Raw genomic sequence first — 24,521 nt, 5'->3', positions numbered from 1 at the left:
TAATTTTCATCATAGGTACACTTCAACTATGAGAGACAAAATGAGAAAATCGCATTGTAGGATTTTTAATGAATTTATTTGCAAATTATGGTGGAAAATAAGTATTTGGTAAATAACAAAAGTTCATCTCAATACTTTGTTATATACCCTTTGTTGGCAATGACAGAGGTCAAACGTTTTCTGTAAGTCGTCACAAGGTTTTTACACACTGTTGCTGGTATTTTGGCCCATTCCTCCATGCACATCTCCTCTAGAGCAGTGATGTTTTGGGGCTGTCGCTGGGCAACACGGACTTTCAACTCCCTCCAAAGATTTTCTATGGGGTTGAGATCTGGAGACTGGCTAGGCCACTCCGGGACCTTGAAATGCTTCTTACGAATCCACTCCTTCGTTGCCCAGGCAGTGTGTTTGGGATCATTGTCATGCTGAAAAACCCAGCCACGTTTCATCTTCAATGCCCTTGCTGATGGAAGGAGGTTTTCACTCAAAATCTCACGATACATGGCCCCATTCATTCTTTCCTTTACACGGATCAGTCGTCCTGGTCCCTTTGCAGAAAAACAGCCCCAAAGCATGATGTTTCCACCCCCATGCCTCACAGTAGGTATGGTGTTCTTTGGATGCAACTCAGCATTCTTTCCCCTCCAAACACAACGAGTTGAGTTTTTACCAAAAAGTTCTATTTTGGTTTCATCTGACCATATGACATTCTTCCAATCCTCTTCTGGATCATCCAAATGCTCTCTAGCAAACTCCAGACGGGCCTTGACATGTACTGGCTTAAGTAGGGGGACACGTCTGGCATTGCAGGATTTGAGTCCCTGGCGGCGTAGTGTGTTACTGATGGTAGCCTTTGTTACTTTGGTCCCAGCTCTCTGCAGGTCATTCACTAGGTCCCCCCGTGTGGTTCTGGGATTTTTGCTCACCGTTCTTGTGATCATTTTGACCCCACGGGGTGAGATCTTGCGTGGAGCCCCGGATCGAGGGAGATTATTAGTGGTCTTGTATGTCTTCCATTTCCTTATAATTTCTCCCACAGTTGATTTATTCACACCAAGCTGCTTACCTATTGCAGATTCAGTCTTCCCAGCCTGGTGCAGGTCTACAATTTTGTTTCTGGTGTCCTTGGACAGCTCTTTGGTCTTGGCCATAGTGGAGTTTGGAGTGTGACTGTTTGAGGTTGTGGACAGGTGTCTTTTATACTGACAACAAGTTCAAACAGGTGCCATTAAAACAGGTAACGAGTGGAGGACAGAGGAGCCTCTTAAAGAAGAAGTTACAGGTCTGTGAGAGCCAGAAATCTTGCTTGTTTGTAGGTGACCAAATACTTATTTTCCCGAGGAATTTGCAAATAAATTAATTAAAAATCCTACAATGTCATTTTCTGGATTTTTTTTCTCATTTTGTCTCTCATAGTTGAAGTGTACCTATGATGACAATTACAGGCCTCTCTCATCTTTTTAAGTGGGAGAACTTAACAATTGGTTGCTGACTAAATACTTTTTTGTCCCACTGTAAGTAAATAGAGTAGCTGACTGCATCATAGATCCTTTTCGAGCATGTAGTTTGTGGTGGTGTTGAACTGCATTGCATTATACAGAGATATGTTTGTTACTAAGCCCGACCTCATTGATATGAATGGGGTTGACACCAACACCTGACAGTATGATGCAATATAATTCAAAGGCCCTACAAATTGCCACCTCCAAAATTATCATACCGTTTATTTACACCTCTCTCAAACTGTTTCACCTAAAACTGAACCTTATAGCTTCCACGAAGGTAGGTCCTATTGCAGGACGGCTGTATTACAGTAAACTGAATTAGTTTTGGCTAGGTGTAGCTAAAAACTGGCAACTGAGTATATGTGTAAATGCACTCGTACATCTAGTGTTTATATTTTAGTGTTTATAGTTTGTAGCTTATTTGCTGTAGAGTGGATGTTGTTGCTAAGATAATACCATGATGATAGCTTAAAGCAAATACAAGGAGTTTTTAACTTGTTATGAAGCGTATCTCAATTTACTACTGATGCCTCTTTATGACCTGCATTAGCAAAAAAAAAAAAAAAAAAACATCAGCCAGAAGATTAGCTATTTCTATATAGTTACTCTTAATGCCTGTTACCGGATACCAATCCCCACAAAATCAGACCAGACAATTTACGGCACACAGACCAGAAGAGCCTATGTTTACGTTTACCCAAGCAAAGTTTTGCAGTGAGTAATATGGTAGCCAGTTAAAAGTCAGCAGGAAGAGATTTATCTTTAGAGAATTTTGTTATTTCCTATATCGTGGACCTGGTAACAGGGTGTAAGCAAAGCATGGTACTTGTTCTGTTGTCGGCTGCAAAAACCAACAGAAAAGTCTTCCTGTAGTCAATCATCTGAGGATGACATGACCCAGTAGATTATTTTTTGACTGAAATGTGCCCACCAAAACTGGAATACTATTTCTCATCTGGGACCAGTACACAGTAGGATTAACACTATGCCTTGTTGTGTTTTTCTGTATTAAACTTTCATAACAACTGTTATGACTCTATGACTCTGTTATGACTCTATATCATATCTCAGTGGATTAAAACCATGCCAGGAATCCTACGCTAGGTGTGTGGTTATACCAGTCTGCAGAATGTGCTGTGGGTCCAGAATAGTGACATTCTCTCCTGAGTATGTGTAGGGACCTACAGAAATACAGCTAAATAAATACAGAAGTGTTTATTTCATACAGCTAAATATATGAATAAATTGTTTCATTTCATATATTCACACTTATTTATGTTCGTACCGTATTTATGTTGACACTACATTACAATATAATTTGTACAATCAATTTGTAACAATCATTTAAACCTAATCTTACTTGTAACCTAATCTCAGTTTACTTCTATTTAACATTTTTATTTATTTATTACTGTGGCTATGTTACTTTATACACTTATTGACTTGCTCTTTTCTTACTCTTATTTTACCTTGAATTTGACTGTGAGCAACTGCAACTAAATAATTTCTCTAAAGGAATCAATAAAGTATTCTGATTCTGATATCTTGGTAAATTCAATGAAATTGAAATTTCCCATAATCCTTTGTTTGGACGTGAATTGCAATGTATTTTCTGACTGGATAATCTAAGCTAATCAGAGATCACTATGTTGGGAAGTAGGAAAAACAGGGAAGTCTGAGCTTGACTGATGTTCGTAGACTAAAGTACTTTTAAAATATTGCCACAAGTACCATTTTGCAGCTAACACAGTCGTGTGGTAACTTGTTATCCCGCAGTTTTAAGTGAAGTGCAACCAGGTTAACCGCGTTTGTTGTTTTCACTATATTTGGAAAAGTTTTAAGTGTTAACGTTAAGTTAGCGCCGTCCAGACAGTCCGCTGTAAACGCCAACCGCAGCTTTCACCGAGGACTTCGCTGGAGGACAGTGTAATTGCCACTCCTTTTCTTCCTTAGGGACTGTTCATTATTTATTTATGGGACCACCGGAGGAGTTTTGGGACCTTTAGCCAAAAAAGACACGACCCTCCCCTTGCCAGTAAAAAAATTTCTACGGTCCTCCAAATCAATTTGGAAAAAACTGGTTTGCCCTTGGCAAATATACAGATTCCCATTGTTTTTTACAGCCATGACCAACGTGCCTAAACCTCTGCATTCTCATCTGACGCATCACACTCCTCTGTTATGGTGTGGTGGCCATTTCAGTAGATTTACTCACTAACATTGTTGTGGAAACACAATAAGCATGGAAACTAAATACACACTTCCTGCATTACTGCATTACTTCAAATACTAAGTTACTCCTCTAGTAAACTAGTATTCACATGAAATACAACAATAAAATATTGAGACCATTCAGCAAGGCACTCTGGGTAACATTCAACACACAAACTGGTTGCTATGGACTCGTCACTAAGCTTCCTCCACTTTGCCGTTTAAACAAAGTGGAATAAACGTATAAAAGTCAAAATCTACACAAAACCCGCAATTAGTAAGCTAACATCAAATGTGGCATTTAGGAAACCTTTATTGCAACCTTGGCACGGTAAGATGTCCAAACATAGTGCAACAGTCATTTTAGTTTTTTACGTCCTGCTGCTGCCATCGTCAGCCAGGTAATACTTTTTTTTGCTAAAGCAGTATATGAAATCAGATGTATTACCTACCACCATTTAGTTGTTTTGTGTTATTTAAGATATTTATAAAATATCTGATCATGTCAGACGTAATTATTCCACTCATTTTTTAAACAATGAAATTGCCTGTTTCACAGGGGTCCCAGTGCTGTGATGGAGGGGAAAAAAAAAAATATTGGTTCGGCCTGTGGATCTGTTAATATTTCCGATCCCCGATCCAGCTATTTTGTCAATATCGGGGCCGATATCTGATCTTAATATCGGATCGGTGCACCCCTAGTGTTAACTGTGTCATGAATCCAGCATCTTGAGCCTGTTTTGCCAGTGTTTTGTTTTTGCTCTAACCAGAAGTTCGTTTTTCCTGAGTTTTCCTGAACACCATTTTCCATCTCCAACCACTTACACCTGCTGCTATCTGCACACCTGGTCCTGATTATCATCCTCTGCACCATATAAGCCGTGACCAGACATCCATTCCCTGCCGGCTCGTTAGCGTAACCATTATGTTTAGCTCTCGTATCAAGCTTCTAGTTTTGGAAAGTCTTTTGCTGTTTTTGTCTCTCTGCCTGTCGCTAATCTGCCGCCTGTTCCTCTGTCTACAGTTACTCACCTGGATTGTCACTCTCACCTGCCTGGCTGTCTACTTCACTGCAGCACATTTGGATCAGCACAAAACCCTGCAACCTTCTAGCCTCACTCCCTGCCGACCAACTGGACCAAATCGTTTTCCACATTCAATTTCCAAATAAATACTCACCTTGTATTTTCTACTTACCTTGTCCTGGTCTGCTTTTGGGTTCCTGCACTAGACAAATCGTGAAAAACTGTTATATTTGCTAACCTAAAACCATCTTAGGCTTTGGTTAACTCTGGTGTGTTGTTTTTTAAAATTTAAAATATCTATTTATTATTTATTTATTTATTTAATATATATTTTATATATATCTATATTTAGAATTTCATATTTAAAGGGGTGGTTCAGAATTTTGGACATAGGGCCTCATTTCCAAGTTACTAGCCAGTGTGTTATTTACAAAGACAGTATATAAACTGGACCAACAGATCCCGTTGCCCTGGACGGAGACCAGTAAAGGATATTAGAAGCACTTTACCGGTGATGGCTGAGCGTTACTGCGCAGCCTCCAACTGAGAAAGACGAAGTAAATGTGACGTGAGCAAGCTGTCTGAAAATTGTAAGTCTCCTGGTAGCTGTGCCAAGAGAAATCTCAATCATTCCCAATCTTGCAGAGACAGAGTGCGTTAGTATATGTAAGGAGATAACATAGGCACAGGCTAATTATTGCTAACTAAAATGCTAGTTAACATTAGTAAATAAACTTAAGCAGCTAATGTAAGTTGAAAGTGCCTGCGAGATTATCCTGTACTATACGGTAATTCCTCTACTATGCGACAGTAAGTCGCGTGGTTATGACACAATCGTTAGCCTATTTTTACAAAAACGTCTACTACGGAGCCATAACGTGAGATACAAGGTAATGGAGCCTTTTATACATTGTCTTGTTTCTTTAGAAATAAATAATGGACAAATAGAGTCTTTACACACTTGATGTAAAGTTATTCGCTGTCAAAGTGGCGCCAAAAATGAATGGCAGTCAATGGGATGCTAACGGGAGGTGATGGCTTAGTAGCATCAAAATGGCGCCATAGGAGCTACGCGTTCTGGGGAGAGGCTTATTACCCCCTTGGTTATTTATCAGTGGAGACCGTTTTCAACTCGTTTCATCCAGTCCTTCTAGTTGCAGAGTTTGCTGGTGCTAGGCTAGCGCAAGTCAACGGTTTATGCTAGCCTGCCACTAAAAACAGGCTTACCCACTCCACAGTACACCAGAGGCAAATAAATTATAACGCCAGACTATCGATGTAAATGTCTGTGTTGATAGAATAATGCTCCTCTGTAACGCTGGGCCCTATCCAACAGGACAGTCAGAGGAAGTCGAAACCGGCTCATAAGCCACTGGGTCCGTGTAACGCTTAACAGTTCAATTTTCTAAGCACAAACGGATATTTGGAAAAACATAAAAATGGGTTCAAATATCCAATTTTTCATTTTTTTCCGCCTTGACAAATAAAAAAATTGGATCTTTAAACTTTTTTCCAATTTTCTGTTTTTATTCAGAGGATCAGAAATGTAGAAAATTGAGTCTGGGCTCCAATTATTCAATACTGCAATGATATTCTCTCCCTTGTTCCGCCTAGCTACGCCCCGCCCCCCACTCGAGCACAGCAGCGAGCAGCCACAACCATGTGAAAATGGACGACGTGTTGGAAGTCGAATATCCAAATACATTCAGCGTTCACCGAGAGGTGAAACGCTTGTCAATATCCAGCACAGACTTGAATCAAGATCGCCTAGTGTCTATATTTAAAGTAAGTAAGTTTTGTGCTTTTAACTTAATAGCTAATTTCATTTTAACCATGTTCACGGACTAGCTAGCTAGCTAAATTAATGTTAGCTAGCTAAGTGAGGGCTGTACAGTGCTACGTAGCATGTGCTTCAAAAAATTTGTCGGTGTTATGGATAATTTAGCAGCTTAACACCTTAATTAAAATGTTTTCTAAGGTGTAGCCTACAGATGTGGGGTTTGTAACTACATACTAAGGCTAGATATTTTGTGGCTTGTGCTACAAAACTATCGACCTCCATAGCACTAGCTAAGTTAGTAAAAAAAAGTTCAAGTGCAGCCCTGCTAGTGTTGATGGAGATTAGCAAACTGTTGAATGGCTAAACTGCAGAGTATTGTACTAAACACTACAAAACGTGATGTACTCAAATTTACCTTAAATTACCCCTGAAAACATACCTGGTGCGCATTATTTTTATAAAATAGGCCCTTAATTTTAGCTTAAAATGGCATTTTAAGGTAAAATGAAGGGCCTATTTTATAATAATAATAGCGTGACCCCTTAATCTGGTTACATTTAAGGTGTCAAGTAAGGGGTTCCCTTTATTTGTTGTGATTAAGGGGTAATTAAGGACCCTGTAAGTATATCTTAATTTTATTTTAAGGTGTCAATTCAGGGATTTTTTGATGGGGGAAATGGAAAAAGTAAGGGTTAAATTCAAAAGGTTTTTCTCCTTGGTCGATCTTAATCTATGCACATTTCTACTAAAAAACTACTTAATTATAGAAGGGTTTTAAGGTCAAAAGTAAGGCATCAATAAGGGGTAAAATTAAGGGGTTTTGTTTCATAGTGAAACATGTCTGCATATCTCACGAGATGGAATTTATCTAGAAGATGACATCACCCACGACACATTTTTCCCAAGACCAAACGGATCCTTCCAGACAGAACTAATGAGAAATCAAGGATCATTTGCCGTTTGTGGATCAGCCACAGACTTTGCTGGTGGGCATCCTGGTGCGCATCACGCATCTACGATCAACCAGCTGCCCTACAATCAACTAGGCCAACATCTGCTGCAAAGGTATCCCACTCCACCCCAGCTTCAAGAAGACTCGGGGCAGTCATGTTGATGCTGGATAATTACGAGAATATAATTCGGAATCTTGTTTTTTAATTTAGGTTATACTTGCGGGCAAGGACTTTGGACTGAACAGGGGGGCAAGCATCTCGTCATTATATAAGTTTTGCACAGAGCGCAACATACACAGGCTTGATTATGCAAGACTAGGAAGAGAAGGGACACATCAACTTGTCGCATCTGCGGCAGCCTCAAGTGGTCCTGTGTATGGGCGGAGGATACGACCGGTTTACTGAGAGCGGCAGGGTTCCGGTTAGGTGAGAGAAGTGTCAGACATGCACTTGCACAGATGACCCCAGTGTACACTGAAATGAGGAGAGAAGGCACAGCGAGGCAGATTAACCCTCATGTGTACTATGCAGAGTATGCAGGTCATAAACTACATGTGGACCAAAATGAAAAACTGATAGACTTTGGGGTCACAGAGGTGCTTGCAACTGATGGTTTCCGTAGTAAGATAATGGGTTATTCAGTGATGCCCATAAAAAACTATTTGATAATATATGATGAGGTATACCGTGACCTATGTCTCAGGCATGGGTTGTTTGACAATCTGCAGGCATACAGAAGAAACACTACCAGACCACCATATATACAGAGCCAGTCAAAGCAAAATCATACAGCAGAGCGCAAGTGGGTAGAAGTTAATTCTAGAGTTAATTATCCCATAAAATCACTCTTATCAGAGATGGCAAATGAAGACCTGATTGACATGGATGATCAATGTACTAAATTCTGCATCTCTGAATTTGCACAGAGCTGTTGCACAACTGGTATACAGAAGTTTGTGTCTGCATGGAATGCTCATACAATTCCTCAGAAAGGCATTCCTGATGTGTTATTCCAAGTTTACAAGGCAACAACTTCCGTCCCTGAAGGTCTTCTCCCACCTGTGGAGGTTATGGCTGCAGAGTACACAATGTATGGAGGATGCCTTACACATCCAACAGCATATGGAACTGATCCTCTTGAGGGACAACCTGAACTGCAAGAGCAAAGGGAAGCACTGTTCTCAAACAGATTTAACTTTGAAGATATATTTTGCTGTGCAGTTATTGGTCGTGCAGACCTATTCAAGCTTTAGACTTTTGTGAAGAGATGACATGAGTCAAGTTTATACAGGCAACCAAGTAGCCATGTTAACTTAATGAAAGACATCATTTTCCCAGACTGACAAAATACAGTACTGCTGTAAAAAAAAACATTTTTATTTTGTCAAGACTTTTTTTGTCAAGTCTTTTAGGTTTTTGAAATTACAAACATTTTGCACATTTTAAAGAAAAAGTGAGAATGTGACATTGATGTGCCTTTATTACAACATGGCAACAACTTCATTAACTGCAGTATTACAAAAGTGAGTCTTAAAACATGTATAGACTTTTTTTGTCAAGTCTTTTTGGTTTTTGAAATTACAAACTTACAAACATTTTGCACATTTCAAAAATAAAGTGAGAATGTGACTAACTGCAGTATTACAAAAGTGAGTCCTAAAACGTGTTTTTACCTCTGACCTGGCTAAAATAGGTATTTGTCTGAAAATGCCCAATTTGCATAAACTGTACTGTTTACAGTACAACTGAAACCTTTCCCCCTATGTTTCCATTGTGAGAATCTAACCAAGGATGCTGGAGGGTGCCAACATTAAACTAGTTTGGAAATGACTTCAGTCAGGCCCCTAAATTGAACAAGTTTGGTAGAGAAGGAGATGGTCTTACAATAAAGACACACGTCATTGTCAATGAGGTATTTCTGCACACATTCTCCACACCCTGCCACCTGGCCACAGCAAGCTGTCACCAGCAAGAAAGTATCAGGGATCTGCATGCACATTGTGCAGGTCACAGACACTCGCAGAATTGAAACAACCTGAACACTCTCAGATAATGCACTCATTGTTTGGGTCACTGTGTCTAATGCCTGCAGTTTCAAAACAGCCTGATTAAGACTACCCTTCATTTGACTAACATCAACAATAATCCTTTCAAATTTCTCCACCACATCATCTCGCATGGCTGCAGTTGCATTTTTGATCTCAGTCAGAGTATCCAGGTTTTCCAGTGAAGAGTTGTAATCCTCAGCTTGTTTGCTTCTGCAAACAGACCCCCACCCCCCAAAAAAATATTTTACAGTCAGAAGATGTGAACTTTTAAAAATGTTGACAACTACTTAAAAAACAATGTAACATGCAGAGGGTAACAACAAAGTCCTTTTAGGCAAATCATCCCACTCTGCGGCCATTTTACAGCACACTTTGGGCAGTTATCGGGCAGCTATTTTCCTATTCAAGTTACTGGGGAGGCATACAGGTAGGGGTGGGATATGTGTAGAGACTACCCCATGAAACCCCATGCATTTCTATGGATGATTCTTTAAGTGCTGCGTCTCATTAGAAAGACACACCTTTTTTTTTTTAGACGGTGCACCCTGTTTGTGCAGCTTGGTTTGATCTGTGCTTTTCACGGCATAGACCTTGCTGCTGGGGGTTTTCCAAAAGTCCAAGGCTGACGATAACAGATAAATGGAAAACACAGTTAAGTCTTGTGAAAGCAAGGAAAAAGCTACATCTGAAAGAACTGACCAATGATTGAACCAACAATGAAACCAGCAACTCTTTTTATACCAATCAATTTGATAGCATCTAATAAGCTACAGGTGTCGGAATTAATCTGATTGTAAATGGAAGATATTTCTGTTCAGATGTTATTTTTTGCACCTTTCAAAAAGGTTAAGACATGCGTTACAATGAAAACACATTTAATAAAGCCATACAAATAAACACGATTGATTTTTGAATATGATAACGATATTAAAACTATATGCTCCACCAGATGGAGGTATCAAGTACAGCATCAGTTTTACACATTGTTTACCGTATTTATGAGAATAACTTACATAACATGCCAATATAATTACAGAACACTGCAGATCGATCAAACAGGTGTTTGTGTAGGATATCAATTGTAAGAATGGCTTTGTGAACTCTTCATATCATCAAAAACAGACAATGAGTGTTGTTTTGTGGGAGGAAAGTAATGTTTATTTTGCAAGCCCAAGAAAAATTACAACACACACTGCCAGACACAGCCAAGAGAACTATTTTGCTGCTTTTTCCCATGGCATAGGATCAGGAACAGAATCCATGAGAGACTGAGGAGCCCTTGTAAGGTCAACTGATTTCACAATTCCCATTACATTTATGAAAAAATACAAAACTTTCTAACTTCATGACAGCAAACATGTCAGATTTTACAAAAAAAAAAAAAAAAATACAAAAGTGTCCGCATACACTCCCTTAAAAATCGCGCAGGTCTTTGAATTGTTGAGTTAGAGGAAACTTTGTGAAACAATATCTATGTCAGATATTTTATTTGTGATTATTTATTTTTATTTTTTAATTTGTTAAAAACATTGTGTCAATTTGTCGTGTTGCTGTACCGGCGTGTTGGCTCCTCTATGTCTGCCCACCAGTCACTAACTGTCTTTCTGAGCTGCTGAGCAGGTAGGGTGCAGTTGCTCTTAACAGTTCTGGTGCTAATTATTTGTAGGTTCATCTGAGCAACCCCTTTCACCCCTTGCCACAATGTAATTTGATACATTTGTATTATGACTATTCAATATTGTTCAATACTTTTTTTACCAGTAACAGAAAAGTAATTTTCAGAGTCCTCCACAGGCCTAAAATTGGGATTCAAACTCAGCCTGTACCTGTGCCTTTCAAAAGACCCGACCAAACCTACCTGTTGTTGCTGTAATTGAGACCCACACCTTGGCTTTATATTTATATATAAGGTTACATATGTGCTTTGGAAAGTGGCATTAAGCTGTCAGGTTTGGCTCAGATTGTGTAACTCTAGCTGATAGGCTGGAGGTAGGTTACATTTGGACCAAGCCAGGCTCATTGTTTTCCGTTTGTGTACAGTCTTTGTGCTAAATTAGCCAGCTACTGATGGTAGATTCATAGTTATTGTGCAAATATGAGGGGATATCAATCTTCTCATCTGAGTCTTGGCAAGAAGAAAAAATGATAATTTCCCAAAACATTGGAACTATTTCTTAAAAGTACACAAACCATAAACTTTACAGAAGAGTTAATAAAATTCACGTTGGAGGAACTGCAACAACACTGTTGTGAATATGAGCGCAAGTTATGTTGAATGCCTGGTACTATAAGGCAACCAAACCTCTTGACATCAATTAAACCTTGCTATAACGGTCATAAAATGAATATTTTATTGATGGGAAAGATATAATGTCATTGACCATAATTACAAATATTCTATTGAAGCAAAAGAAGCAGGAACTTGTGTAGATTAGCATTAAAATGATGTGGACATGAACTGAGGAATTACTTCAGACTCAGCCACAGGCATATTCAATGGAATCATCTGATTCTATCCCAGTGACTTCCACCTCACACAGTGTCAGGTATTCTTGTCTTCCAGGAATCACAATGTTTACATAACGACCTTCCATTCCATTACACGTAAAGGTTTCGGAGTTGCCAGCTGCGATAGACGAGATAACAGCACATCTGTCGAACAATAAAATAAAACAGAATTATTAATAAAACTGGTTTACCGGACACAAACTATACGTCAATCTTACCAATGCTTGTAGTCAAATATTGATCATGCTATTTCTGTGAAAAATATGGCTTTCTAATAGGGAGTTATGTATATAACCAGTGCACTAATTCCCTGTCACTTGCACAACCAATGTTAATTGTTTGAATCTAATATAAGACAGAAAGTGCTGTTACCTGGGATTATCGTTGCCATTGTCATTGAGGGAATTTCCAACGCGGATCTCAGCCCCATTGATTCTTTCGTGGCAACAATCTTTTCTGTTGGTGATGGTGACAGTGTTGATTTTATACGTCTTCAGGAGGTCCAGTCTCCACCATGGTTTTAAATCGTTTTGTGTGTGGCTACAGGATTCCTGTCCATAAATGCTAGCACGATTTCCATCAATGGCCCTTTCAGGGACGCCATTCCACCCCAGGGAGGACTGAATCACATTTCCACCTTTAGCAATATTAGGATCTGGAAAAATTTACAAAATGTGTCATTAAAGATAGTTTATGGAAGGCACAGACGTATTACATGTGTTGATCTGACAAAATGTGCTGCCAATGAACAGGCAGTGAGCATATTTGATTGAACTTTGAATGTGACTGTCTGCTCAAAGTAATCTATTGGTCACATTATATAGTAGAAATCACCAGTTGGAGCAGTGTTTCCTGAAGGCTGACCAGTGACTTCCACCTCACACAGTGTCAGGTATTCTGCTCTACCAGGAATCACAATGTTTACGTAACGACCTTCCATTCCATTACACGTAAAGGTTTCGGAGTTGCCAGCTGCGATAGACGAGATAACAGCACATCTGACGAACAATAAAATAAAACAGAATTATGAGTAAAACTGGGTTAACAGACACAACCTATGCATAAATCTTACCTCTAGTTATATTTAAAAACTGATCATGCCATTGCTGTGAAAAATATGGCTTTCTATTAGGGAGTTATGTAGATATCCAGTGCACTAATTCCCTGTCACTTGCAAAACCAATGTTAATTGTTTGAATCTAATATAAAACAGAAAGTGCTGTTACCTGGGATTATTGTTGCCATTGTCATTGAGGGAATTTCCAATGCGGATCTCAGCCCCATTGATTCTTTCGTGGCAACAATCTTTTCTGTTGGTGATGGTGACAGTGTTGATTTTATACGTCTTCAGGAGGTCCAGTCTCCACCATGGTTTTAAATCGTTTTGTGTGTGGCTACAGGATTCCTGTCCATAAATGCTAGCACGATTTCCATCAATGGCCCTTTCAGGGACGCCATTCCACCCCAGGGAGGACTGAATCACATTTCCACCTTTAGCAATATTAGGATCTGGAAAAATTTACAAAATGTGTCATTAAAGATAGTTTATGGAAGGCACAGACGTATTACATGTGTTGATCTGACAAAATGTGCTGCCAATGAACAGGCAGTGAGCATATTTGATTGAACTTTGAATGTGACTGTCTGCTCAAAGTAATCTATTGGTCACATTATATAGTAGAAATCACCAGTTGGAGCAGTGTTTCCTGAAGGCTGACCAGTGACTTCCACCTCACACAGTGTCAGGTATTCTGCTCTACCAGGAATCACAATGTTTACATAACGACCTTCCATTCCATTACACGTAAAGGTTTCGGAGTTGCCAGCTGCGATAGACGAGATAACAGCACATCTGACGAACAATAAAATAAAACAGAATCATTAATAAAACTGGTTTACCAGACACAACCTATGCATAAATCTTACCTCTAGTTATATTTAAAAACTGATCATGCCATTGCTGTGAAAAATATGGCTTTCTATTAGGGAGTTATGTAGATATCCAGTGCACTAATTCCCTGTCACTTGCAAAACCAATGTTAATTGTTTGAATCTAATATAAAACAGAAAGTGCTGTTACCTGGGATTATTGTTGCCATTGTCATTGAGGGAATTTCCAATGCGGATCTCAGCCCCATTGATTCTTTCGTGGCAACAATCTTTTCTGTTGGTGATGGTGACAGTGTTGATTTTATACGTCTTCAGGAGGTCCAGTCTCCACCATGGTTTTAAATCGTTTTGTGTGTGGCTACAGGATTCCTGTCCATAAATGCTAGCACGATTTCCATCAATGGCCCTTTCAGGGACACCATTCCACCCCAGGGAGGACTGAATCACGTTTCCACCTTTAGCAATATTAGGATCTGGAAAAATTTACAAAATGTGTCATTAAAATATATATGGAAGGCACAGACGTATTACATGTGTTGATCTGACCATATTTGCCACCAAAGAACAGGCAGAAAATGTGTTAGTTAAGGTGGTAGGGTGGGGTTTGCGTCAGACCGGGGGGGGGGGGGTGGCTTGTTTTTGCGATAGACTACAGACTCTGTATTACATTTAACAATTATTTATTAAACACTCAATATTAAATTTAAATAATAATATATAATAAATAATAATATATAATAAATAATAATTATGCGCTGGACGGGCCCTCGCACCTCTGCGCCTGTCGGGGTTACTGGCGGTCGCTGCTCCTTGCGACCATGCATTTGCGCGGCACTCAGACACTGCAAATCATCACCAATGAAAAGTAACTCTGTGCCGAGTTCAATGATGCCTCACACAAGACTCTACGTCATACAGTTCATTAGCTGCGACAGGGGGCGTGGCCAAAGCATAGGGGTCGGGGCAAACCTTTACCAATAAAAAAGGAAGTCTCTGCAGAGTTCATTGATACCTTACATAAGACTCTACCTTAAACGGATCACCAGTTATGAAAGGGGGCGTGGCTTAAGCATAGAGGGGCGAGCCAAACCATCACCAATGAAGAAGGAACTCTCTGCTGAGTTCAATGACACCTCACACAAGACGCTACCTTAAACGGTTCAAATGTTATGAAAGGGGGCGTGGCCTGAGTAAGTGGGTTTTGAGCCAATTGGACAATGTTCACTCGAGTTACACCCACTTCCTGTTTCGATGGCAAAACGCACAAAATGCCCGCCCTGCCACGGCCATGCCCTATGACGACAAGTTTTTCTTTTAATGACTTTTCATCTTTAACGTCTTAAGATGGCACAGACCAAATTTGAAGTTAATCGGATGAAATCTCTAGGAGGAGTTCGTTAAAGTATGACATGTGGAAATGTTCAAAATCGCACGAATTTCGAACTTTCAATTAAAAATGGCGGACTTCCTGTTGGGTTTAGGGTATGGCTCCAACAATGTGTTTTGTACGTCTTGACATGATACATATGTGTACCAAGTTTTGTGAGTCTACGTTAAACGCACTGCAGGGGCTCAATTTTTTTAACTTTGTAGGGGGCGCAAGCGAGCCATTTTTGTGCGCCTTTCCCAAAACCCTTAAGATACGTAAATTTTCACCAGGCTTGATGCAACTGCCAATTTTGGTGAGTTTTTGAATATGTTAAGCCCCTCAAAAAGGCAATTCATTTGCCGGGAAAATTATAATAATTCCTTCAGTTTCAATAGGGCCTTTTGCCGCTGTCGGCGCTCGTGCCCTAATTAATAAATAACCAGCTTTTCTAAGTAACAGTTGCAATTTTAACAAACACCATACAAACTATACAACACTATTCGGAGTTCGGATTAATGAACAACACACAGCACAGCAACACAATATTTTTTTTCCTTTTTGAGTCTTACCTTCTCAGCGCCATGTTTCCCTTTTCTTTTTTGGCTTTCCATCATTAGACTCACACACTGTTAACGTTACCGATAGACTTCCAAACGTGACGAAAAAAAGAGGTGTTCAATGGCTTTACGTCTTAGGCCGACCAGGACTATGCCAATTGGGGAGGGGCCGCTCACTGATCCCCTTATATTTCTGAAAATCCTAGACGTGGTTGTGACCTGCGCTTCGTTAGTGCTTTCTGATTAGCCTATGTTTGTATTGAAATAAAAGGCTGCTGCGGCCCGCCGTACGGGTTGAGCAGAGGCTGCACAGTTTGACCAGCGGGCAGCAGTCGCACACCAGGCCACCGGATGGTGTTGCTAAGAACTTGCAATTTATAACTATTATCAGACCGGCCCTCGCAACCTCGAAACACACTGCCCATTGGGAAAAGTCCCGACTCTCCCGATTGCCACTCGGCTACTGGTCTTCCCCCCAAAAATGTTTTTTTTTTTTTTCCCCAGATAAAGAATGTTGTAGAATGTTTGGTGAACGATGATAGATGAGCGCGATGACATTCAACCATCAGATGCCACTGTTCGGACGCATCACACGATTCAGAGGCATATCACATATTTAAAGATTGTAAAAACTGATTATTTTCCAACTCATGGCATGTTTTTTGTCTTTTTATGCGTTCTGCAGAGAAGGGAGTCTGGCGTTGGTCACGGTTTGGAATGAAAGGGAGAAAAAAGGACAGATTAACACGGCAGATATTGCTCATATACATTTTCTTTTGATGACGTAGTTAAGGCGGCAGGCATGTGCTGCTTAGCTGCAAAGTGCTGTGGGAAACCCTGCAGTGAGCATACAGTATTTGATTGAACTTTGAATGTATCTGCTCAAAGTCATCTTTATATGGTACAAATCATCAGTTGGGGCAGTGTTTAGTTATGGAATATGATAAGATTGATGATAGCTAGATGGGCACACATATTAAATATATCCATTAAATATTAAAATGTGAATTTATTGGGAAAATATCAATAATTTGATTCAACCAATTAAAGAATAATCTCACCAAAATGGCCATTTGTCTGTCCTAGAACAGCCAACAAGACAAAGACCACAGATGGAGTCATCATCCTGTGGAGGACATTCACATAAAATGTTATTAAACATTAAATAAAATACCTATGCATTATTGTTTTTAAACATGTATACATAAACATAATACACACACAAATATGTGTATACATTTTAAAGAGGAACATTTGCTTGTCTCATTTTAAGGTCAGTAAAGAAGCCACACTTGAACTCCATCTTATACCATTGCCATCTTTATAGAAACATGCCCAAATCGACCTGTTTCTGTGTATTTTTCTTGCACCGCACCTTCTCCCCCTCCCTAAAACATCAAGGGGTCCAGCCATTAAGTGTCTTGTGAATGTCTGGTCTGGGGTTGGAACACAAAGCTACTATGGGCCTTTCCCATTTCCCAGTTTTTGCATTCCAGATTCCTCTCCTCGATTCCCCTCCTTGAATCTTAGTCCCACCCACAGGAGATTCGAGTGAAGGAGTCGAGGAGAGCTGCGAGGAGAGAGGAGTCGAGGCAACAGCCGTTTAACAAACACGAGACATCTCTGCCTCCGAGCCATCATTAAAAGCAATGTCAATTAAATATGACAGCAGCACCACTGCATCAGCTGTCTATCGTTTTGTCATACGTTGCATTTTATGATCTCCGTCAGAGGAGCAGAAGTGTTCATGACAATATTTACTTTGAATTTAATTCACAACATAGATGAGCATGTACGGGGGTTGTACATTTTTATTTGTTGTATTTAACACACACACACACACACACACACACACACACACACACAGATAGGCCTATACAGTATATTCATAATAGCCTATGGCCTACATACGTGGTTATACAGTGGTGCTCATAAGTTTATGAACCCATGCTAAAGTTGACTAAAAATAGGAATAAAAAATCATCTTTTGGAAATTGATCTTAATGCCTTAATTAAAAAAAAAAGGAAAAATCCAACCTTTAACGACACCAATGTTCTTTGTGAATGAATAATGTATCGTAAATAAATAAAAGACATAACTAAGTACACTCCTATGTTAAATTCCCATAGAGGCAGGCAGATTTTTATTTTTAAAGGCCAGTTATTTCATGGATCCAGGATACTATGTATCCTGATAAAGTTCCCTTGGCCTTTGAAATTAAAATTAAAAGCCCCACATCATCACATACCCTCCACCATACCTAGAGATTGGCATGGGGTACTTTCCATAAAATCATCTCTCAATGCAAATCAAACCAGCTAACCATGAAATAAAAACCATGCCAATCTCTAGGTATGGTGAAGGGTATGTGAAAAAAAAACAGCTGGCTAAACTATTTAAAAATGGTGGGTTTGTTCAGGACACCCTCATCTGTTGCTAGCAACGATGACACAGTGATTAGTGATGATTCTCTCCGACCAATCAGTAGTCTGCAGGTTTTCATGTCACCTTTTTGGAATCGCCTCAGCTCGCTTGGAACCTTGACGAAGGTGATACTAAAAAAAGTACCTGTTAGCAGCATAGATGTATAGTAACAAAGTAGAACTACTTCACTACTGTACTTAAAGGTACAATATGTTATATATTTACTGTAATAAATCCAAAAATTACCCCAATGCGTCATCAGATATTAAAGGTCCCATGGCATGAAAATTTCACTTTATAAGGTTTTTTAACATTAATATGCGTTCCCCCAGCCTGCCTATGGTCCCCCAGTGGCTAGAAATGGCGATAGGTGTAAACCAAGCCCTGGGTATCTTGCTCTGCCTTTGAGAAAATGAAAGCTCAGATGGGTCGATCTGTAATCTGCTCCTTATGAGGTCATAAGGGGAAAGGTTACCTCCCCTTTCTCTGCTTTGCCTGCCCAGAGAATTTGACCCACCCATGAGAGAGAGACATCATGGCTTTCAAACGAGCAAAGTGGCAGTTGGTCAAGGCCACACCCCCACCCTCCACCTTGCCCCCCCCATCTCCTCCTCAATAGCTACAGACACAGAAATGGTTCATACTAAGGAAAGCTCATTGTGGGACTGGCTCTAGTGGCTGTAATTCTGCACCAAGGCTGAATTTCGGGAAAGACACTTCAGATACAGTATTATGGGGACCACTAAGGTCTATATAAAAGCATCCAAAGAGCACCATGTCATGGGACCTTTAAGGAAACATGCTAAGTTGAAATACTATCTTTTCTGACAACAATGCTAATGCCAGTATTTTCTCCTCCAGTTTGACAGCCAGGCCGGGTTGCCAGATATACCTGTAAACACGTAAACCCAGCGCGCTACAGCTGTAAGGTTAGTACAGCCATAAAAGCAGCAACCAAGCAGGATCAATGGAGATTGATTTTACCCGACAAAAAAAACGGCATGTTTCTAATAGTTGCGTGACCAGAGAGGTAACAAACCCATCTGTGTAAATATTGGAGATGTATTTGAAAGATGGCGACAGCTTAGAGCCTAAAAGGACGCAGAGTTGGCTAATTTCCTCCTGAACAGGTAAGCATTAGCTTCAGGCTAATTTATCACAGCTACTAGGGACGGGTATTTTATGTCATTTCAACATTTGTGTAGCTACTCACATTGAATTATATTGCTAGAGTACCCGAGTTGGTTACTCGCAAAAACAATTGAGACACAGCCAGTGAAGTGATCCCGACTGGTCCTGGCTAACGCCGCCATGCTAACCCTGCTAACTGCTAGCTAACGTTACTGGAGGACCAGGCAAGCAGCCACGGCTGTTTACGTGTAGCCTGTTCAGTGGCTGTAGCCGACAACGGTGAGTTATTTGAAGCCAAAAGAGGGGGGCTGTAAATCGGAAAGAGAGGACCTTGAGTTTGCAGTGTGTTTAGCGATTGTTGCCGTAATTCTAAGCCAATAAAGTGTGTATTTCAGTCGGGTGGAAAAGGACGGCAAGGTAGTGGTATTTTTAGCGGTTCCTATCGTAATTCTAAACCGAGGAAGTGTGTCTGTCTGGCGTGTGGAGAGGATGGCGAGGTTGTGGGATTTTTAGCAGTTCCTACAGTAATTCTAAGCCGAAAAAGTGTGTCAGTCAGTTGGGTACAGAGCTCCACGTGAGCATGGGCTTTTATGACTGTCAATATAGCCAGCATCTAACGTTAGCTACTCCACTGTGCTGTGAAGTAATGTCTGGCTATGTGAGACAAGCGCCTAGCAACATTGTTGTGGACGCTCCGGTCTCAGCCTGGCAACCAACGTGAACTTCGAGTCTGGGGAGGAGGGGGCGGGGGAGACGACTCTATCCAGTATTTTGAATTTGTACTGCAGTAACTATTTTAAACACTAGCTGTCAGTATTAGCTACATATTGCACCTTTAAGTACCAAAAGGCTGTATCTGTACTCTACTGGAGTATTATTTTTTTCCTCCTACTTCCACTTTTACTTGAGCACATATTTTCGATGAGTTTAATACTTTTACTCCGATAAATTGTTTATGTGCTGCATTGTTACTCGTTACTGTTGTGAATTCCTCACGCTACGGAGAGACTGTGTAGGTTACAGTGTGTGTAGTTACGGCTACATTAGTTACGTACGCTAATTACGTAAGTTACGTAAGAAATCCCCGAGATCGCTTCGTGTTTCTTTTCATTACGGTCGCCTGTTCAGAAGTCAGAGACAATGTAAGTTTGTACTCTTTCTATTTAGCTATTGTTAAGCTATTCCTGAGTTGTTTCAGTCTGCCATGAGTACTGAATGTTAACCGTTTTACCCTGTGATGTGAAGCTGTTGGTTTATCTGTACTTTGCTAGCTTGCTAACTTTCCTGTTCATCACACATGTTACTAGCTAGTGTGTGATATGTTTTTTGGGCCTTTAATCGTTACTGTGCTGGAGAGGATGTTCATTTTACTTGCACAGTGTGATAATTGTACATTTTATTTCAGTATTTGTTAATATTTGTTATTTTTAATATAATATATTTAATATTTGTTAATTCCTTTGGCTACAGCCATGGCTAAACATTTGACATAATTTAAACAATATGATATTCAAACTTTTGACTGCTTTCTTTAATAACTACATAACACAATACTTTTACTTTCAGTAGTACATTTTAAAATAAACTACATGCAATACTTAAGTACAAAAAATGTTGAATACTTTAGTATTTCTACTTAAGTGTGGTGCTTAAAGAGCACTTCAACTTCTACTCAAGTCACTTTTTTGATAGAGCACTTTTACCCAAGTATGGGTCTGTAGTACTTTATACATGTCTGGTTAGTAGCTACCAGGGACTTCTTTTCATAATGGAAAACCAAAAAATGAGTCGAGGCGAGTCGAGCAGGTACCATGTAATGGAAAAACGGCATTTGTAACACACGTTATAATGCTCGCCTAGCTGCTAGTGTGGCACGCCCTCATACTCTGCAACTGACTGGCTAGCTGTGCTTACCTAAGTACTGCGCATGTGTAACTCCCAACAAAGATGGAACAGAAGTAAGATGTCTCACTCTGTAGCTAAAACAGAGAGCTCAACACACAGGGTGAAAAGAGGAGCTGCAGCAATGTGTAGTACAACAAAAATATGGTGTTTTTTGAAAATTAAACCACATAAACCTATTCTGGTACAACCTCTAAATACAATTATGAAACTGAAAATGAGCATAATATGAGTACTGAGCGCTGCTCAGCTGGGTTCCCTGCTTCTACCGCCTGGGCCACATTGCCTAAAACTAACACAATGTGTGACTGCTACATGAAAAAGCGGACACGTTGAATTGCTACATGAGCCACAGCCGAATCGCGACCGATTAAACCTGCAACGTGTTTCAAGTTGAAAAAAATTACAAAAAAAACCTGCATGATATCACTTCTTTCAAGATTAGTTTTTGGAGCTTTTTAGACATGAAAGGGGGAGAGAGATGGGGGAAGACACGAAGCAAAGGGCAGCAGGTCGGATTTGAACTGTGCGCCGCTGCAGGACTCAGCCAACATGGGGCGAACGCTCTTACTGGGTGAGCTAGAGGCCACCCTGCATGACATTGCTTATGTTGACATTCCAAGTAAATACCAAACAAAACAGCGCAAGCTCGCCCCTCCCCCCATGTTTCCATCATAGACAGTATATAAAGTGGACCAACAGATCCCGTTGCTCTGGACGGAGACCAGTGAAGGATATTAGAAGCACTTTTCCGGTGAGTGCTGAGCGTTACTGCGCAGCCTCCAACTGAGAGAGACGACGTAAATGTTACGTGAGCAACCTGTCTGAAAGTTGTAAGTCTTCTGGTAGCTGTGCCAAGAAAAATCTCAATCATTCCGAATCTTGCAGAGACGGAGAGCATAGGTATATGTAAGGAGATATCATAGGCACGGGCTAATTATTGCCAATTAAAATGCTAGTTAACATTAGTAATTAAACTTAAACAGCTAATGTAAGTTGAAACTGCCTGCGAACTTCTCCTGTACTATACGGTAATTCCGTTTAGTCCTACGGAGCCGTACCGTGAGATACAAGGTAATGGAGCCTTTCATACATTGTCGTGTTTCTTTAGAAATAAACAATGGACAAATAAAGTCTTTAAATGCTTCAGATGTAAAGTTATTCGCTGTCAAAGTGACGTCAAAATGAATAGCAGTCAATGGAATGCTAACGGAGGGTGAGTGCTTGTTAGCATCAAAATGGCACCATAGGATCTACGGGTTGTTGATAGACGCTTACCCCCTTGGTTTCTGTAACTGTCATGACTAACTGTCACTAACCCCCACCCCCAACCATCTTGTCGGTGATTGGCTGGAGTGGTTTTTGTTGTATTTTGGTGCACAGCCTGTGCCCCTAGTGTTTGTTTGATGTTTACGACCCCTGTGTTGTCTCCTGAGACCGGGCTTTTTCACAGTGTATTCAGGGGGCAGGCAGCTAGCGGATCAAGGAGAGATGCCTACGATTTGAGACAAAAATGAAATCGCGCCGAAACCATGCAGGAACTCATAGTGTACCTTTAAGCTATTAATCCAGTTTAGCTTTTGCAATTTATCTATTCAGCATTCACACACATTTTCTGCAGGAAACACATTTTTCTAGTCCTTATTTAAACCCCGTCCTCAACAAAAGAAAAGTGACTCTTAATTAAAGCAGTGTATCTGTTAATGGTCTTGGGTGGAAGTCACTAGTGATATTAGACTGGGAGGTTAGTGAGAAATATACAAGTCAGAATTTCAATGGTCCTTATATGATTTTATTTAAAAACTGGAAGGTAAGTGGACCAGATGGATGTAAAATTGGTCTAAATTGTCGATGATTAAAAAATTACGAAATCATTGACAAAACATAAGCCATTAAAAGGGGCCTTTGTGCATTTTATTTAAGAAGACATTGACAACTAATCTGGTGAAAACTGATTAAAAACGTTATTGAGGGTGGGACTATGTGTTGTAATTTGAGTTATGACAATGTTACGTTTGTGGTAAATGTTGTCAAGAAATAGGGAGTGGTGGTGGGGCAGAAAATTGTGCATTGGTTCAGAGCACATTATATAATCAGAGTTATCTCTACAACACTTGTTCTAAATATTCAATAATTACTTATAGTTAAAGATATGCTTGTCTATGTGCTATTTTCAATAGTTGTTGGTGGGGTCCACACGGCACAAAATTGAAATACGCATAAGCATGCTGTACATAGCAATGTACACAAAATGATGTCTCCTGCCGACAATTCAACATTAACTGTCGGTGTTTCTTCTTGTTTGTTTCTTTGTTTATTGCAATAACTTTTATTTTAAATACATTTAATCCCATGTTTTCCCTCTGAAGTAATCTCTATCCCTTCCTGAACAGTTTCAGACAAAACATTTAACTAACACATTGTTGGATCTAACTTACCCTTATAGGATATCTGTCCTGATCCAGACATCAAGGTCCCAAATATGAATAAAGAGTAAGAAAAAAGAAAAAAGGGACATGATCACAACAATATAGAGAGTAATAACTTCAACATCAGTAAAATGCACATAAACATTAGTATAACTTGGTTATAAGTATGTATATTAGTCATGTTGTATTTATGTATTGTTATTTTACAGTTCAAAATCAAACTCTTCTTTTTACTCTTCCTGCTGAATTGTGCAAAGCCGAATCTTCTGAAAGCTTAACCCTAGCTCTGATGCACATTCAGACCTTAACATTTTTTCATTTTCACACATGTATGATTATTACCTTGTCATTACCAAACTGTAATGTAAAGTGGTATTTGATGTAGTTCACTTTTTACAGTTAATATGGAAAATGGAAAAAAAGTTAGAATAAAGTTGATCAGTAATTCTACTAGCCACCTACCTGGAAGCTATCGTGCGTCCTGGAAGCACATGTGATTTGCATGCGGTCATAGAGAGCAATTCCTTTTAATACTTTTTTTTGCAAAGCATGATTGACAACTGCTTTTTTAATTTAAACTCTGGTCAAATAAGTGTTGTTTTTATACCCTATTCGTCTTCATATCTTAAGAGGACACACCCAGCCTGTTCAAATAATGGCCCAGTTTTAGCCAACCCTCATTGTCTGTTTTCATGCTAAGATGGCGGCCGAATGTAAACACGAACGCTACTGTTTTTATAAACTATCTTTTTAATAAAATGTCTGTAGAGACGCATTCGATTAGCATG

The 24,521-nt window shown here is 39.8% G+C and overlaps 1 protein-coding gene across 2 annotated transcripts; it reads right to left on the bottom strand.

Annotated features, from left to right (window-relative positions):
* Positions 1 to 11,850: 11,850 nt before the first annotated feature.
* Positions 11,851 to 24,292, bottom strand: LOC144519898 (uncharacterized). 2 transcript variants are annotated; one of them, XM_078253411.1, is made up of 9 exons: positions 24,196 to 24,292; positions 23,743 to 23,760; positions 16,908 to 16,972; positions 14,111 to 14,393; positions 13,719 to 13,882; positions 13,257 to 13,539; positions 12,865 to 13,028; positions 12,403 to 12,685; positions 11,851 to 12,174 (listed from the first exon to the last, which is right to left on the bottom strand). In XM_078253411.1, exons 3-9 carry the CDS (start codon positions 16,969 to 16,971, stop codon positions 12,000 to 12,002), a joined length of 1,416 nt encoding a protein of 471 aa, XP_078109537.1. In that variant the 5' UTR covers position 16,972; positions 23,743 to 23,760; positions 24,196 to 24,292; the 3' UTR covers positions 11,851 to 11,999. The 2 variants fall into 2 exon arrangements, with proteins under 2 accessions (XP_078109537.1, XP_078109539.1); XM_078253413.1 differs by having other exon boundaries at positions 23,743 to 23,755; positions 24,196 to 24,291.
* Between the last annotated feature and the right edge of the window lie 229 nt (positions 24,293 to 24,521).

Source organism: Sander vitreus, chromosome 6 (assembly GCF_031162955.1).
Source record: "Sander vitreus isolate 19-12246 chromosome 6, sanVit1, whole genome shotgun sequence".
NCBI lineage: Eukaryota > Metazoa > Chordata > Actinopteri > Perciformes > Percidae > Sander > Sander vitreus.
Note: the sequence above shows the minus strand (reverse complement) of the source record. Positions and strands in the feature narration are given on the sequence as shown.